The following is a 15,860-nucleotide window of genomic DNA, read 5'->3' on the forward strand; positions in this document are numbered from 1 at the left end:
GTATCCAAGCTGTGGTATAGATTTTCCTTCACCGTTTTGTCATATTTGAAGGATTTCCCTTGACTGAGATTTTGTTTTTATTTTGTGTAAGTAATTTTTGTTGTTGTGGCCTTAAATACGCTTTTTCATAGAAGCCTGAAAGAGACCCTTTCTTTACCTCCCAAGTGGGTGTTAGTACCAGAAGATCTGAATACAGCAGTTTCTCAAGAAGCACCAGTATAAAAAGAGTATGGCCCAATTAGTCTTCCTTCATATAAGTCGTGAGTATGGTTTACAAACGAGAGCATCAGCCAGGAATCCGGGACTCCTGAGTTCTATTCATAGGTCTCCTACTGACTTACATGATCAGCTGCTTTACAGACTTTTCTGGTCTGGACAGTGTAGTTTCATATGCAAGCAGCAGGTTTTACTGACAACAAATCTTTCTTTGCTTACAGCCTTTCAATCCTTGATCCCAGATGAATAAGACATACCTCTGAATAGTTTAGAGTTTTTCCACTTTTGTATTCCTTAGGAAAAACTAACAGCTTTTAGGATGTATATGGGAGCATTAGCCCAAACAAAAAATCACATTCTTAGGGAGAGATGGTAGAGCTAATGTTTTTTAAACCAAGCATTTTGTCCCCTAGAGAATGCAGGAGACAAAATGTTGTTCTGTCATCTTAACTTTTAACTACATTGAAGTGTTTGGAATAATGGTTACAGAATGGTATATATAAACTAGAAGCAGTACAGCTTATTCGCACTCTGTTCTCAATTTCACTGTGGGGACAATGGATTATCTTTTGGCACCATCTAGTTGTGCATCTAGGTAGTGCAAGTTGTACATAAACTTTTGTTACAGAATGATGCAGATAGTTAAGATTAAGACTATATTTTGCCCAAATTTTCAGAAAGGTATTCAGAAAAGAAAGTTATTTATTGTGTCTTAAAAGAAACAGTTGCTTTATTTTACATCAAATATCTTGTCCTCAAAACTTCATGTGAAACTTACTGGAAAGATGCTGGCAAGATTTACAGCCTTGAGACTCTAAAAGGGATATTGGAGAATTTATTCACTGGTTAATCTGGAATAGCCAAATAGTCAATCAAGTTCCAGCAGACTTTTAAAAGGCACCAAGTGATAAGTAGAATCTTTTAATTAAAAAAATACAGGCAAAGTGTTCAGAGCTGTAAAGTTAGGCACCTGAATTTGTATTTAGACACCTGAATGCATGGCGGGTTTTACAGAGGTGCTGTGCACTTGCAGCTTCTGTTGACACTAAAAGGAACTGAAGACATTTACACTTCTGGAAATCAGACCACTTTTACTTATGTGCCGTTATCAACATTTGAAAATTGTGGGCTAAGTCTTTAACCCTTTAATTTGTGAAGAGCCTGAAAGTGTAAACTGATCACTGGGAGGCTTATTGGGGGGGGGGGGGTCTTTAAACAAATGCACGTTTTGCGGGGGAGAGAGGAGAATGAAATCCCAATCTGCACTAGCCATTCTTTTCCCTGAATTCCCCAATCAAGTCTTGTGTGCATGGGTATGTTTCAGCCCACACAGAAATGAACCTGCTTGTGGTATGGAGCACAGCAACTAGCAATACTTTAAAATGGGAAATGGACTGCTTTATGCAACTAAAGCAATAAGGAAATCTGGGAAGACAGAATGAAATTACCCAAAATTGGAATTAGCTCAGAACACTGGAGATGACACTATTCTCAAAGTTCCATAAACAAGCACAAATACACTGGTTTGATATCCTCCTCAAGAGACTTACTACAGTAATGAACATGATTAATAATCAAAACATGATTTTTTCTAATTTTACAGAAAAGGTAAATCAAAGACACTCAATAGGTGGAAGCATAGGGTTTTCACATGCTAGTGGGCTAGACCTTTTATATAATCACTACTATAGAGTGCAATTCTTCTTTTTCAAAGTAAAATTGTCATTGTCTTCAAATGGTGTCTTGCCTTATTAAGGAATTTGGGAGTGGCCACTTAGAACTAAGTTAAAATTAGTAAAGATATTCACTTCTCTTGATGCACTGATTTCTAATAATTTCTTACTATATACATACATACAGTATGAAAGTGTTTTTGTTTGGACCCAATTCTGCAAGATGCAGGGAGTCCATGTAACTCATGAGATACTGAAAACCTTGCAGATTTTTACTTTTCTTGGTCAGATTACAATACTATGCAATAATAGGTAAATTCTAAAACTATTGCTCCTCGTACACTTTTTGCAGCACCTGGATTCTCTCAATTCTTCTGTCCAAGTGCTGATCAGGCTCAACCCTGTTTAGCTTGTGAAATCTAATAACATCCTAGTCCTAGATTACATGGTTATGGGTTATTAATTCTCCTGAAATCCTGATTTATGTGCGCATGTGCTATGAACTTTTTCTTCTTGCCATCTTAGGTAGATACACAGAGGCTGTTTGAAAATATACTTGTGGCTATTTGGGGAATCTGTCTTTACAATTTATGATAATGATAATGCTATGAAATTGTTAAGAAATTGCAGTTAGGGAATGTCTGTGTAAATGTGGAATCCACCACTTGCTGACAAGGCTGTAATCATCTCTTCCCCCACACCAGGTACAGTGGTGGATTGTTAGAACTTTTTCACTGCCTTTTCCATTGCCTATTTAGTGGAAGGACCTTGAGAACAAATGGTTTAACTGGAGCCTAGGAGAACCAGTTTTCTCCTACCTAGTTTGCAGAGGCTGGTGGAGTGGAGAGTGGAAAAACACCAGCAACAGGACAAAGAAACCAGGTCTTGATATGGGGATGTATAAACTCAAGGGACTCACTGGACAGGAGAGAGGGGAAAAAAAGGCAGGCTTTTTTAGCATAGGGTCCTTTTTAAATGCCAAGGTTAGAGACATCTAGCTGACCTAGAGAGAGGCTCTGTTTTTGAAGGGAAAGATTATGGGTGCCCCAGAAGACTCTGCCCAAGCCCAAAAACTCTCCAGTGATGAGGAAACTGAGGCAAGGGAAATGTATACAGGCATGTCTTATTTTGTTGAAATACGTATCATGCAGTTAAGTAAAGAGCAACGGTCTTTAGAATCCTGTGGAAGTCTGTTTGTCTGACTTTCGCTATTGCATATCTCTGAAGCGGTAAAGTGTAAACCCGGAGTGCCCATGTAGCTCGAGTTCTGGGAGAGAGCAAAGGGGAGCAGCATTGGTCCCAGGGGCTAGGCATTTGGACTGCAGGATCTCCACTCTCAGAAGCAAGTGCTAGCTAGACAGAGGCTCTGTACCCTGAGAGCACACCTAGAGACCCCAATCCAGGGTGTACAATATGAACTTTGTTTCTTCTTGCCATTTTCAGTAGATATATATATGGAGTCTTTCTGAAAATATAATTCACTTACTGTGATCTTTTTTCCTATCTGCAGAGTGTTCTACCATATTTTGTGGCTACAAAAATGTCTAGAATCCGCAAGCCAACATTTGATAAACCCAGTCCTGAAACATATGTAAGAGCTGCCCTTGGCACAGTAGGCCTACAGTCCCAGACCAATGGATGCCTGCCCCATGCCATTATGGTAAGTTACCTTCAAAAAGGGGAGATTATTTACTTTGTGTGATCCTGATTATGGTCTGCATGTATTCTAACCATGGAGGAAAGAGAGTCCTGAATTACATTAGTTATTTTTAAAAAATCCTGAGATTTACACTTGTTCAGTCATACTGAGTCCTCATTTCATCACATTTGAATGTGTAGAAGTAATGAATTTTGATTTAGTTTGGTGCAGGTGATAAGTTGGAGTTTTTTCTTTCAATTTCTTAGGGCTGGATCTCTTCGCTTCTTCCCACCTCAGCTGTCATCAACTTGACAATGAACAAAAACAAGCAAGTGCGGGCTCGCTACTTAAAGAAAATGAAGGAAAACTAAGCTTCAGCAACTTGATCAGATGCTTTGGCACATGGTGGCTCAATACCCACAATTCAGCGCCAAATAGACTTAACATTTAAAATCTTCTCTTGTAGTTTTTACTTTCTAATGGGACCCAACACCTGATTGGGGTGGGATTAATGATAGAACATGATTTGTTAGTCACATGTGATTATGGGATATTAACTAGATATAATCATTAGCTTTATGTGATGTATTTATACCAATCAAAGGGAATAGTATCGCAGTGCAAGAAGCTTAGTGATAAAAGAAAAAAAAATACAACAAAGCAAGACTAAGACGACCCCCCTCACCCCCAGTACTTTAAGTATCGGAGTCAGATGGCCTGTGCTTAGTTAAAAAGAAAAATGGAAGTTGATTGGCCATCACTTTAATTTTTTACTCTGGAAAAGGTCAGTTACATAACATTCACCTGTTTTCTGTATTGTATGTGTTTGCGTGAAGGGAAGAATGGTGGCAGTTTGTCATTCAGGTATACAGTTGTGAGGAAACATGAAAAAGGCGATCTAATGTTCATTGATGTAGCCACTCCCCAGCTCAGCTTCAGAGTGCTTGCTAGGATGCCATATGGCCAGTCTTCTAGTGATGTCTCCCCGTTTCACTTAATAGGCTGTACGTGTATGGGACACCTGGGAGAAGTATGTGTAACTGTCCTTGGGTGGAGTTGCCTGGTTGCTGTGTCTGAGTCTCCAATAAAACCATTTTCAGGCTAGTGTCAAGTTAACTCAATTGAGAAGGACCACCCGTCTTTAGTTCTTTTTTGTTTTACATCCTAAAAGCCCATTCATAGCTTTCATCTAGTATACTGAAATGGATTCTTGCACCAACATTGGAATGTTTTATGTGTAAATTTGAAGGAAATAATGTAATCTGTTTTATGAAGTGGAGAGAAGTGAGCCATAGTACACAACAAGAGTGATTGCTACATATATTTTAACATGCTAAAACAGCAATTGTTTAAATTCTTGGATCTTGAATATTAATGTTAACTGTTCTGAAATATATTATCTTCTGGATTTGTAATGACCTCTTAAAAAGTTTGATGCCTGCTGTAATCTGTAGACAGTTGTAACACAATGTAGATAAATGCTATCAGTTACTGTTTGATGGTTGATCTGTAAAACAATATTGGTACTTGAAATGCAGAACTTGAAATTCAGTGCTGTCTTTGTTAGGGCTGCTGGTTAAACTCTTTCTGGCACATGCACTAGTCTGTCCTCCACTGTGGGCCTGCTGAAATAAGAAGCTGAATCTTTGAGACCAACTTCCAAAAAATAAATATGTAAACTAAATAAAAAAAAATGCATTTAGATGTTGAGAAACTGCAGAATGAACTGCTTCAATGATTTGTTTCTAGGCTGAGCTGTCAATGTGTTTTTACAACTGATTTTTACACCATGAAAAAAATCTACTCTGGATTACAAGATTGGATTGCTAAAGTATTGGATAATTTTTAATAGTATATGTGAAATAAAATCCAACACAGCTGGCACCCTTGTGAAAGTTTTAGCCCAGAACGGAATGCTCCATTGAGGCTGAACTATCCTTATCCCACCATGGGGGAACATTAATCAGGGTGTGTATGTGTAAAGTCTACACTGCCACTGCCTGTGTCTATTTGCTCTGTGGATAAAGATTTTGGTCTCCACTGACATCAAAGACTCTTTACCAGCAATAAATGTACTAAAACTTTATTTTAAAAAATAACTTACATGGGCAATAACTTCATCATTTTTAGTGGTGCTAGAAATTCTGTGATCTGGAGTTGTTTATTGCCCTTGAGAGAATAATTTCAAGCTCTACTTTTAAGTTAAATGCGTTGTATTGAAGCATGAAGGGGCTAACATTTCTGTACATTGAAAATACATGAATACCGATGCAATGGTGCTGATCAGGTATGAAGTGAGGATCTTATCCTGTAGCTTGTGTTTTGGAGTGGGGTGATTGAATGTGGGTGGATTAGACTGCATAAGGCCACTCTTTCTTGGCTTGCTTTGGAGACGACATGGGGTTATTTGATTAAACAAATCTGTGTATATTCTTTTTCTAACACATACATAGAACTGAAATAGTTAAAATAAAAGATTTGTCCTGAAGGGTTAACTCTTGTTTCCTTTTTAAAATGTTACCCTGCTTCATTCAAATGATAACTGGTGTCTTGTATACAGGATAACACAACACTTGAAGTTATCCTTCCCCACCCAAAGAACTCCATTATTGTGGCTTCCTGAGTGTCAAGAATGACAACTAAAAGTAGCATTTGATTTTTTTTCACCATTATATCAAAGGAAACTACTAAAGGGAAATAAATCACTTTCTTGCATGTGTTCCTGTTAATATGACTGAAGCACTGGCTATGCAGCAAGCTAATACTTGGAAGAAAGCTCTTAGATTCAAGCAGTGCAGTTTTTGCATTGTATAGCACGTATTGGCATCATAAATTGCAGCCCAGGAATTGCATTCTGATTCTCTAAAATCTCTTCTCTATTTTCATGTAAAGATGGGAGTCTTCTTCACGTCCTCTCCTAAACTGCTTTGCATTTGCTGTTAAAAACTTGCTGCATTTCAGTAGTTAGTGATTCCTGTAGTTTGTGAAGTACTTTGAAATCCTGTGCTATATAAATGAGGCAACTTTCCTTTTTCTGCACGTTTTCATTTTTTACACATCTTCTGAATTTTTTAATAACTTAGTAACTCCAGTTCTTGCATTATCTGCACTCCCTTTTTCTGAGTGAGATGGTGAACAGAAGTGACGTAGGTGTAACTGTGGGTAGCTGTAAGAACATAGTCTGCATAGAGAAAAAAATCAGTAGCTATCTGGACAGCACAATTACTATGATGTAAATTTGTAGCATGGAGGATAGAACCTGTGATTTTTTTTTACCTTAAAAGGCCTTTACTACTTGTTCTAAAGAAGAATCTTCATTAACTGTAGCAGTGCACTGATATCACTAGATGGTGACAATTACACACATACTCAAGCATGTCACACATGTTCTGCTGTAGAAGGCAGAAGTGTATGGTAAAAATGTAACCAGAAATAAAAAGGCACAGGAAATCCCATAATGTACTTGGAAGACTGAGAAATGTCTCAATCCATGCAGTAGCATTTATAGTGGTGCTCAGCATGGTCTAGGACCAAAACGTAGTTGGCATTTACAAAACTCATGACCATGTACATATGCGTGAGACATTTTCCTAAACTTTTTTTTGCACTGTTGGCAGCCAAAATGCTTGGGTTCACCTTGGCTGAATTGAGATTTCTAGCATTAGATGTAACTTCACAAACTTCTACTTGCTCTCTGCCCTGTACAGGCAAGTGAAAAATGTTTTCATCATAAGGTTGGCCACATAGATCTTGTGTAAACTCACACAACTTTTACAAAGCTGGGTTAGTGCTTATACAAACTTGCCTTTTCAAACCTGCAAATTCCATATCCATTACCCAGTCCCAGCAAGAAACTGGGGATTAATTTTCATTTCTGGGGAACTGGATCTCATTTTAAGCAGATACAATTCATTAACCATGAAGCTCCTATGCCACAAACAGCAAGATTTTATTTTTTAGTAAAATTCTTTGAAAGTAATACATGTCATTTTCAACGGTTCTGAGCGCCTTCAGCTTCTCTTGACCTCTTGAAATTTGTTGGGTGCTCAGTGCTTCTGAAAATCAAGTGAGCCTTACGTAAATGTACAGAGCACAAATAGAACAAGATTCATTCAATATGTGAAAAACTTAAAGGGGAAACGTAAAGTTACAATTGGTCCAAAATCAATAGGAAACTAAAGTATCCTTATTGGATTGTAGGTTCATAATGGTCAATTGCCATTTAACTGATATGAAATGAAAACTGGGAGGAGGGAAGAATAATCACACTGGGCAACAAAAGGGAAATGAAATGAGGAGAAGGAGGTAGAAGAGAAGCTCATATACAAAATGACGACAATCTTGCCTGAACAATGTGAGCAAAAGGCCTGAAAACACTGAGCAGCAAGATCCTGGAGTTATACTTCCCCCCCGGCCCCCTCAACCATCTTATATTGCATAGTCATTGCAGTCTGATGCACGCTTGGCAATGTTCAGAAAAGGATGCCTGCCTTAGTTTAGGAGTGATAGTGGTTCTACCTGGCTGATTTGTTGGGGAAGCTTACAAGAAATGCTCTTTTTAATAGAGAGAAAGAGAAGCCCAAGGGCTTGTCTACACTAGAAGCAGTGCAGCTACACTGGTGCAGCTGCAGTGCATCTGGTGAGGATACTTTATGCCTAGAGCTCTCCTGTCAGCATAATAAAACCACTTCCATAAGGGGTGGTAGCTATATTGGTGGGAGAAGCTCTCCCAACAACATAGTGCTGTCTAGACCGGTGCTTGTATCAGTGTAACTTGTTGCTCAGGAGGATGATGTACTAAGATCCCTGAGTGACACAAATTTATGTCAACACAAGCTGTACTGTAGACCTACCCTAAGTCCCTACCAGAAGAGTAAGGTTGTCCTGCTTCCTAAGTGTGACTGGGTGAAAAGTTTGAAATACTAAGATTTTTCTCGAAGTCTTAAATTTAATAAATTACCTGTGAAAAGGTTCCCAAAGGACTGAGTGGCCTCCCGTGTCTCAAATAGTAGAAAGGAGAGATCCCCTTATCCAGAAACCTAATGCAAATCTGTAACAGATGAGCTAGTCCTGAAAATCATCAGAAAGGGACAAACCAACTTTGAGCAGGAGAAAGGGGAGACACTCATACAACTCAGAGACTGCTGCTCCAACTGTTAAAATCAGTCTGAAGGTTAAAAAGGCTGAAAAAAGTCAGTACAGAGCACGCTGCTGTATCTCTGACTTAACCAGAACAGAGCTCAGAGAATGGAGCTTTTAAAAAGTTCTACTGCTGTATACCTAAAAACTTTCATCCTTTTAATCTTCACTAACCTCTAGACTGTTAACTGTCTTAGAGGAAAACTCCTCCTGAATAAGTGAGTATTTGAAGAATTTGGTTCCGAAGAGCCAAAAAAACAGATTTTCTTGACATGATACCAGTCAGATTGAACCTGAAGGAAGCAATTGCCTGCAGGAGATGTACTTGATCAGGTTTCAGGCAGAAGAAACCTGAGGATTCTGCTAGACAACCATTCTCCATGCTATCCTGTCTGTTGGGAATCATGTGGGATAAGTAACTTCCCAGCTGGGTTGAAAAGACATGCTAAGTATAGAGAGACAAGGTGGGTGAAGTAATATCTTTTACTGGATCACTTCTGTTGGTGAGAGAGACAACTTTTTGAGTTTACACAGAGCTCTTCTTCAGGTCTGGTAAACAACTATAACAACACTCTATATGCTAATTATAGACAGACGCTTCCAGTAAAATGGTTTAAACATAAAATGTATCCTTATCATATTGCTTGTATTCTGCCTATGCTGAGAAGTTGTTTCATAAACCTTCCCTTGAAGATCTCAGTAACTAGAAACCTTATCTGCTGAGCAACTTGCTGACCGGTAACCTCTTCTAGGGATTGCTTAAATTTTTGATGAAATAACTGACTGACTTGGGACCAAATATACCCAGTTGTTTGTATAGAGGCACACATCTGTTCTAGTTGTTGATGTTTACAACTTCACAAATGTTAGTTTATTATGCTGGGGGAGGAGTGTGGCAGAAATTAGCCAAAGGTGTTTTCTGCAGAATTGAGCATTTGATTCCTCCTTTGTAATTTTCTGGGTTATTCAATTTACTTATGCAAGACAGCCATTAGTGTAATAGCCATTAGTTTTATATCTAAGGTGTATATATCCTGCATATTTACAGGCATGGATTTAGAGATGGAAAATCTTAAATCATGTACTGTTGTTTATGGATTTAACCAAATTGAGTCTAGAAATTCTCCATGTCAGTGCCATCCACTTCTGGTGTTGATGTCCACCAACCTAAATGCCTGGTACCTTCGACTGTTTGTCGGTACTGCCCTCATCTCACTGGCAATGACATTATTCACCTGTTCCTCTGTCTGGTACCACGTCACCCTGGTATCCTAAAGTGGACTCCTAATCTGATTCTGGGAGGGTTTCTACAGGTCAGACTCCTTTTCTACAACCCATCTGTGTATCTCCTCAATTTTCAATGCACAGATCAAGCTCTTGGTACCGAGACGTACGCAGATTGATAGAAACATTCAGCAGCGGTGGCTATCCCTCGATATGAGGATGATGTCTGCCAGAGAGAAAGTCATTAATTTGACTTAAAATGCCTGAGGAGTCCAATTTGTGTTCTACAGATTTTTCTATATATGTGACAGCTGGTTGCTTGGAGAGAGCACAACTGCTGGCCAGGATGCTGTGCACTCTCCTTCCTCCTCTGCCATTTCTCAGCCTCATGAGCAAGGTGATTATTTTCAAAATGGGCTGAGGCTTGATGTATGATGTGACGCCGTTGCAGTCTACTTCCAGCCAGCTCTTCCCAATTTATGGTCAATGCTTCTCTTCTTAAGGTATACTTTTAGGTGTCCTTGAAGCGTTTCCTTTGTCACCTGTGAGTCCTGTGATACTCAATCCCAATTCCAGAGGAAAAGGCGGTCATGAATAAGAATAAAGATTACAGCAAGATAAATGGGAAAAAAAGGTTGGAGCAATAACACAGCCCTGCTTAACAGTGCAGATGGTGAACCGGTCCGTCTCTAATCCATTAGAGGACAGTGGTGGAGTCATTTCATTATGAAGTAGCCTGAGAACACGAATGAACTTTAATAGACAACCAAACCTAGACAGCACCTTCCATAACGTTTCACGATTGATACAATCAAAGGCCTTAGTTAGGTCAACAACTAGTGTGGCTTCAGGCCATCTCGGGGCATGAAATGATTTTTGTTGCACGACAGAGCCAAGAGAAGTGTAGAGAACAACACCAGCCATTGTTCATGGATAGAACTGAGTCAGCCCACAATCCTATACCAGATGCAACACTTGCGCTTCTGGCATCTTTGGGGAGTTCCCCCAGATTCAAAGGCAGTTTCTCCTCGGCACCAAACTCCAAGGTTGTCGAGGGGCCAGTCTCAGTCCGCTACCATCTTTGGTTCTGATGCTGGTACAAGATCTCCACTGAGGTGCTGTTCACCAACAGGTACTGTCCTCATGGATGCTGGCATATGATCTCTACCTGGATGCTGATCTCTGGCCAGTACCGTCTTTTGTGCTGATGTTGCTACTTATCAGATGACAGGTTTTACCTTCAGCTCCAGTTCTTCCCTTCTGAGGCTCTTATTCCACTGGACCAGACAGATATTTATGTACCTCCAGAGAATACCACCTCATCCTACACAGATGAGGCTACTGTATCTAAATTGTCTATTCCAGTCACCGATGACTACAAAAAATACAGGAGCTCATGAAGCGGTTGGCTAACTCTGGGGATCCAGATTATATTAGTCCATAACCCTCTTTGGCTTGTGGAAATCTTGCATTCTTTTGGTCCAGCTAGAGTGACTCTGACTATTAATGAGATGATTTTGGATTCCACCAATATCCTGTGGCAGACCCCTTTCTCTTTAGTGCCCACAGGTAAGTGCGCTGAAAAGAGGTATCAAGTACCTTCTCGAGGACATGAAGAATTTTATTCACCTCCCACCCCAGAGTGCTTGGTGTTGGCAACTGTGAGAGAAATCAAGACACTGATGAACAAAATCCACTCCCCAAGGATAAAGAAGCTAAAAAACTTGATTTATTTGGGAAAAAAAGTTTGTTTACAATTTAGAATTGCAAATCACTAGGTGTTACTGGCCACGTATGATTATTCAAACTTGGATGCAATGTCTAAATTTCAGACAAACTACCAGAGGAAACAAAAGAAGAGTTTAAAGCCTTTATTAAGGAGGGCTGTCCAGTTGTCCACTCTTCTTTACAGGCCACACTAGATGACGCGGACTCAGCGGTTTGAGTGAGCACCATGGCCATTACTACACATTATGCTTCATGGCTTCAGGCATTCTGCCCGAAGTGCAGCACTCTAGAGATTTGCCTGTAAAGGCCCAAGTTTTTTTGGCAAAACTAATGAGTCTCTGCACTCTTTTAAAAGACTCCAGGGCAACTCTGAAGTCTTCAGGGATTTATACTCCTGATGTAAAGCAGAAGAATTTTCACCTTCCTGTCCAGCAGAGATGCCTTTTTATCCACTATGGCAGCCTAATTACTCCAGGAGATTTTAGAGGTCCCAGAAAAAGGGGCTGCCTCCCCATGCTCCTCCATCATTTGCTACCACTAGACATCCTTCCACTTCAAAGTAGTCTATTTGACATTGGTTGAGGATAGTGAACCATTCATGAAGATTTCCCCTGCTTTCCTTTGGCAGCAGGTTATTCCACTTCCTAAGAGTTGGACCTCCATCACATCAGACTAGTGGGTTCCAAACTCGGTGGGACTGGGATATACTCTACAGTCCACATCTATGCCTTCCCTATCTCCTCCTCTTCCCCGTTCCTTTTCAGGGACCACACTGATAAAGGAGTACAGTCTCTGTTGGAGTTATGGGCCATACAGGAAGTGCCCCCTAATCTTCAGGGAAAGGATTTGATTCCCACTATTTTATCATACCCAAAGGCCAAGGGATGCCTCAGACCCACTCTGGACCTGCAAAAATCTCAACCAATTTATTAAAAAAAAAAAAAGTGATAGAATAATCTTCTACTATTCCATTCCTGTCTCCTAGTCTATGATCAGGGTCTATGATCACTTATGATCTCACTATTCACATCAATATTTGGGAGCTTTGGGCTATATGCCTGGCATGTTGAGTATTTCTTCTTCACATAGCTGGCTGCTCAGTGCAGGTTCTCAGAAAACAGTGGCGATGTTTTACTTCAACGAACAGGGAGGGCCAAGTCTGACCCCCTTTGCCAAAAAGCATTGAACCTCTGGAATTTTTGCATGAAGAACGGGATATCACTGAAAGCATATCTCCTGGGATTTCAGAATTCACTAGCAGACTGACTCAGCAAGTCATTCAGCAGAGACCATAAATGTTCCTCAGACCCAACTTCGTAAACTTTTTTTTTTAAGATGTGGGGAGTACCAGAATTGGACCTGTTTGACACCTGCTAGAACAGAAAGCATCCCCGTTCTGTTTGAATGGAGGCCTCAGCCCTCAGTCAATAATGAGTGCGTTTCTGATGTTACAAAAGGGCAAGCTTCTTTATGCTTTCCCCAATGCTGGTTGATGTTGGGTACTAGTCAAGATCAGAGGGGACCGTTCCAGTCTAATCCCAATAGCACCAGCCTGGCCTTGTCAATATTGTTTTTTTTCAGTCTGTTGAAGTTCTGAGATCCAATTTCCCCTCCCTCTGGATCCGAATATAATCTCACAAGATCATGGTCAGACTGCATCCCAGCCCTGTCAATCTGTAGCAAACTGCCCAGATGTTCAGTGCTTAGATTGTCAAGAGTCTGCCTGTTCTGTGACAATTCAGTTAAGTACATTCCTTTGAGTAGCAGAAAGTCTTCTACAAAATATACATACCTATGAAAAGGTTTTCATTTTGGTCCTGGTAGAGGAATTCCTTCCACGGCTATTATCCATTTTATCCTGAACTATCTTCTTCTCCTGAAACAGACTGTCCTGTTAGCAGCACGGTGCACCCTCAATGAACTATCTTTCACCTTCCTATAGAGGGCAAATCTGTTCTCCAACCCAATTGCTATCAAATTTTTTTTTTAGAGATTTGCACACTCCATTTCCTCCTGTAAAGGATCCAATCCATTCTTGGGATTTAAACTTGGTTCTTTTAGAGTTGATAAAACTCCTTTTCAAACCATTGGCCACCTGTTTATTGTCCCATCTATCAGTGAAGGTTGCATTTTTAATAGCTGTTACCTTGGCTGGGAGGATTGCTGAGCTCTACATTCTTATAGCTGACCCTTGGCATGCATTTTTTATAAAGATAAAATTGTTTATGTGCTCACCCCAAATTTCTTAAGGTGGTTTTGGATTTTCATTTGAATGAGACTATCTGCCAACTTTCCTTCTGGAGCCTCACCATCAGGATGAAGGACGGGCTACATATCTTGGCCATTAGAAAAGTAGCAGCTTTTAACTTGGCTAGGTCTAAGGGTTTTTGGGTGTCCCCTCAATTGTTTGTTTCATTTGCTGATTGTATGAAAGGGAAACCAGTTATCTGCCAGAGGGTTTTCTGGATTTCTGGCTGTATTTGGTTGTTAGGTTCTAGTTAAATGTTCCACTCCTGCACAGAGGGCTGGCACATTACACAAGGACTCAGGCGGTCTCAGCAGCTTTCTGGGGGCCACGTTCTGGTCTCTGACATTTGCAGGGTTGCTAGGTGGTCGTTGGTTCATATGTTTACCATTTGTTAAGATCTCTACCAGCCTTGTCCTTATTTAGGTACACTACCCTACCTTCCTTTAGCAAGAACTGCTTATGCATCACTTAAAGTGGAACAGATGTACACTAAATCGAAGACAAAACAATAGTTACATACCTCTTCTGTAACAGTTGTTTAAGATGGGTTGTACATACCCATTCCACAACCCACCCTCTTCTCCTCTCCATTGTCGTCACTAGTCATATTGCCTACTGGTGTAAGAAGGAACTGAGATGGGTCAAGGTGGCTCCATCCTGTTATTGTCTAAGCAAGCAGCATGAGCGCATAAGGGGTGCATGTGCTGTCCTCACTGCTATCGTAGTGGGGAAAAAGCTACCGCGCTCTGGTGCACAGACACTTAAGTAGTAGAGACAGATGTAATATCTCTCGAAGAACAATTGCGGAACAAGTATGTAACCATTTTTTAGTATCAAAATGTTGCACCAGAATTAATTCCTGTCTAAGCCTATGGTGCTGGGTGAAGTGGGCAGTCATCCATCCCTTAAAATACTACTAGTCAGAGCTATGCTTCTGTTAATAGCAGTGCCCTGTTAACCCTACATAGGTTCTTTTGTTCTAATAATTTTTCTGCAGGCCAATTTCTTATCCCTACTGGGTTTAGGGAGCTGTCTATCTTGTATCTGTAAGCACATCTACCTGGAGGTGGCAAACTGAACAAGTCAGGCTCATAATTTCCTGCTTTGTAAAAGAAGGCTAAAAGACAGAGGCTAATAGTCTAAACTTAAGTGGCTGCAATTTCTCCCTATCCCTCCATGGACAACATAAATAGCTTATCTAGGGCAGGCACCACCTGGAAAGGAAATACACAAACAGCTTATGTTAGGCCCTGAAAAGGACTGGTGTGGCTACAGGCTTCTCCCATCCTCTGGAAGGACTCCTTAGCATTGACTTGCCAATAGCATGTATAGAGCTGTACAAAGAGCATCCCCCACCCGCCCTGGCTGGGGGCAGCTGCTTGGTACAGAACCATGCTACTCAACCTTCTTGTGCGGGTGACCCCCTTTGGACTTTTTTTTTTTTTTTTAAAGTGTGACACACCTTCCGTGAGCTCAGGGTGCTGGGATTCGGCAGTGGAGTGCGGGTTTCAGTCCCATGGGGGGCCAGGCTCAGCCATGTAAATCAGCTTCGTGGGCCCCTTAGTTAACCCTGGCGTGTGTCTCTCCCCCCCGCATTGAGAAAGAGAGGGTTAGAGCACAGCTTCCCACGCTTGGGGCTGTAGGCACAGCGGAGCGGCTCTTACACTACGTGCCCCACCCTTTCCTCAGCCGACCCGCCTGCCCAGCGTTTTCTAGCAGCACAGGCCTGGTGGGGGGTGATGAGCTGGGGCCGCCTGAAGTCCCTTCCCCGCCTCCCGTCACGTGCTGGCCGGGCACTGCTGCGCGCTGGGGACGAGAGCAGAGCAGCAGGGCTCCGGCTGAGCAGGCTCAGGGCGGGCTGGGGTGGGGTGGGGTGAAGGAGGCCTGGCCCTGGAGCCGGGTACGGCGGGCGGGCTGCGCGCTCACTGCTCCGGCGGCGGCGGGGTGTTAGGTGGGTGGGTTGGTTCTGTTTCTCGCTCTCCCCTAGGGCTGC

The 15,860-nt window shown here is 41.3% G+C and overlaps 2 protein-coding genes across 3 annotated transcripts in view; both read left to right on the plus strand.

Annotated features, from left to right (window-relative positions):
• HSD17B12 (hydroxysteroid 17-beta dehydrogenase 12) overlaps positions 1-6,023 on the plus strand; it is a 152,068-nt gene extending 146,045 nt beyond the window's left edge. For both annotated transcript variants that reach the window (XM_067557584.1, XM_067557586.1), the window contains 2 exons: positions 3,400-3,549; positions 3,795-6,023. In XM_067557584.1, coding sequence (XP_067413685.1) covers positions 3,400-3,549; positions 3,795-3,899 — 255 coding nt within the window. In that variant the 3' untranslated portion in view covers positions 3,900-6,023. The remainder of the gene's footprint in view (positions 1-3,399; positions 3,550-3,794) is intronic.
• Positions 6,024-15,770: 9,747 nt separating this feature from the next.
• The window catches only part of ALKBH3 (alkB homolog 3, alpha-ketoglutarate dependent dioxygenase), a 40,410-nt gene continuing 40,320 nt past the window's right edge, over positions 15,771-15,860 (plus strand). The window contains exon 1 of the mRNA XM_067557589.1: positions 15,771-15,818. The gene's annotated coding sequence lies outside the window, so the exon portion shown is untranslated. The remainder of the gene's footprint in view (positions 15,819-15,860) is intronic.

This window comes from Emydura macquarii, unplaced genomic scaffold (assembly GCF_026122565.2).
Source record: "Emydura macquarii macquarii isolate MOO-44397 ecotype Brisbane River unplaced genomic scaffold, CSIRO-AGI_Emac_v2 contig_1876, whole genome shotgun sequence".
NCBI classification, from domain to species: Eukaryota; Metazoa; Chordata; order Testudines; family Chelidae; genus Emydura; species Emydura macquarii.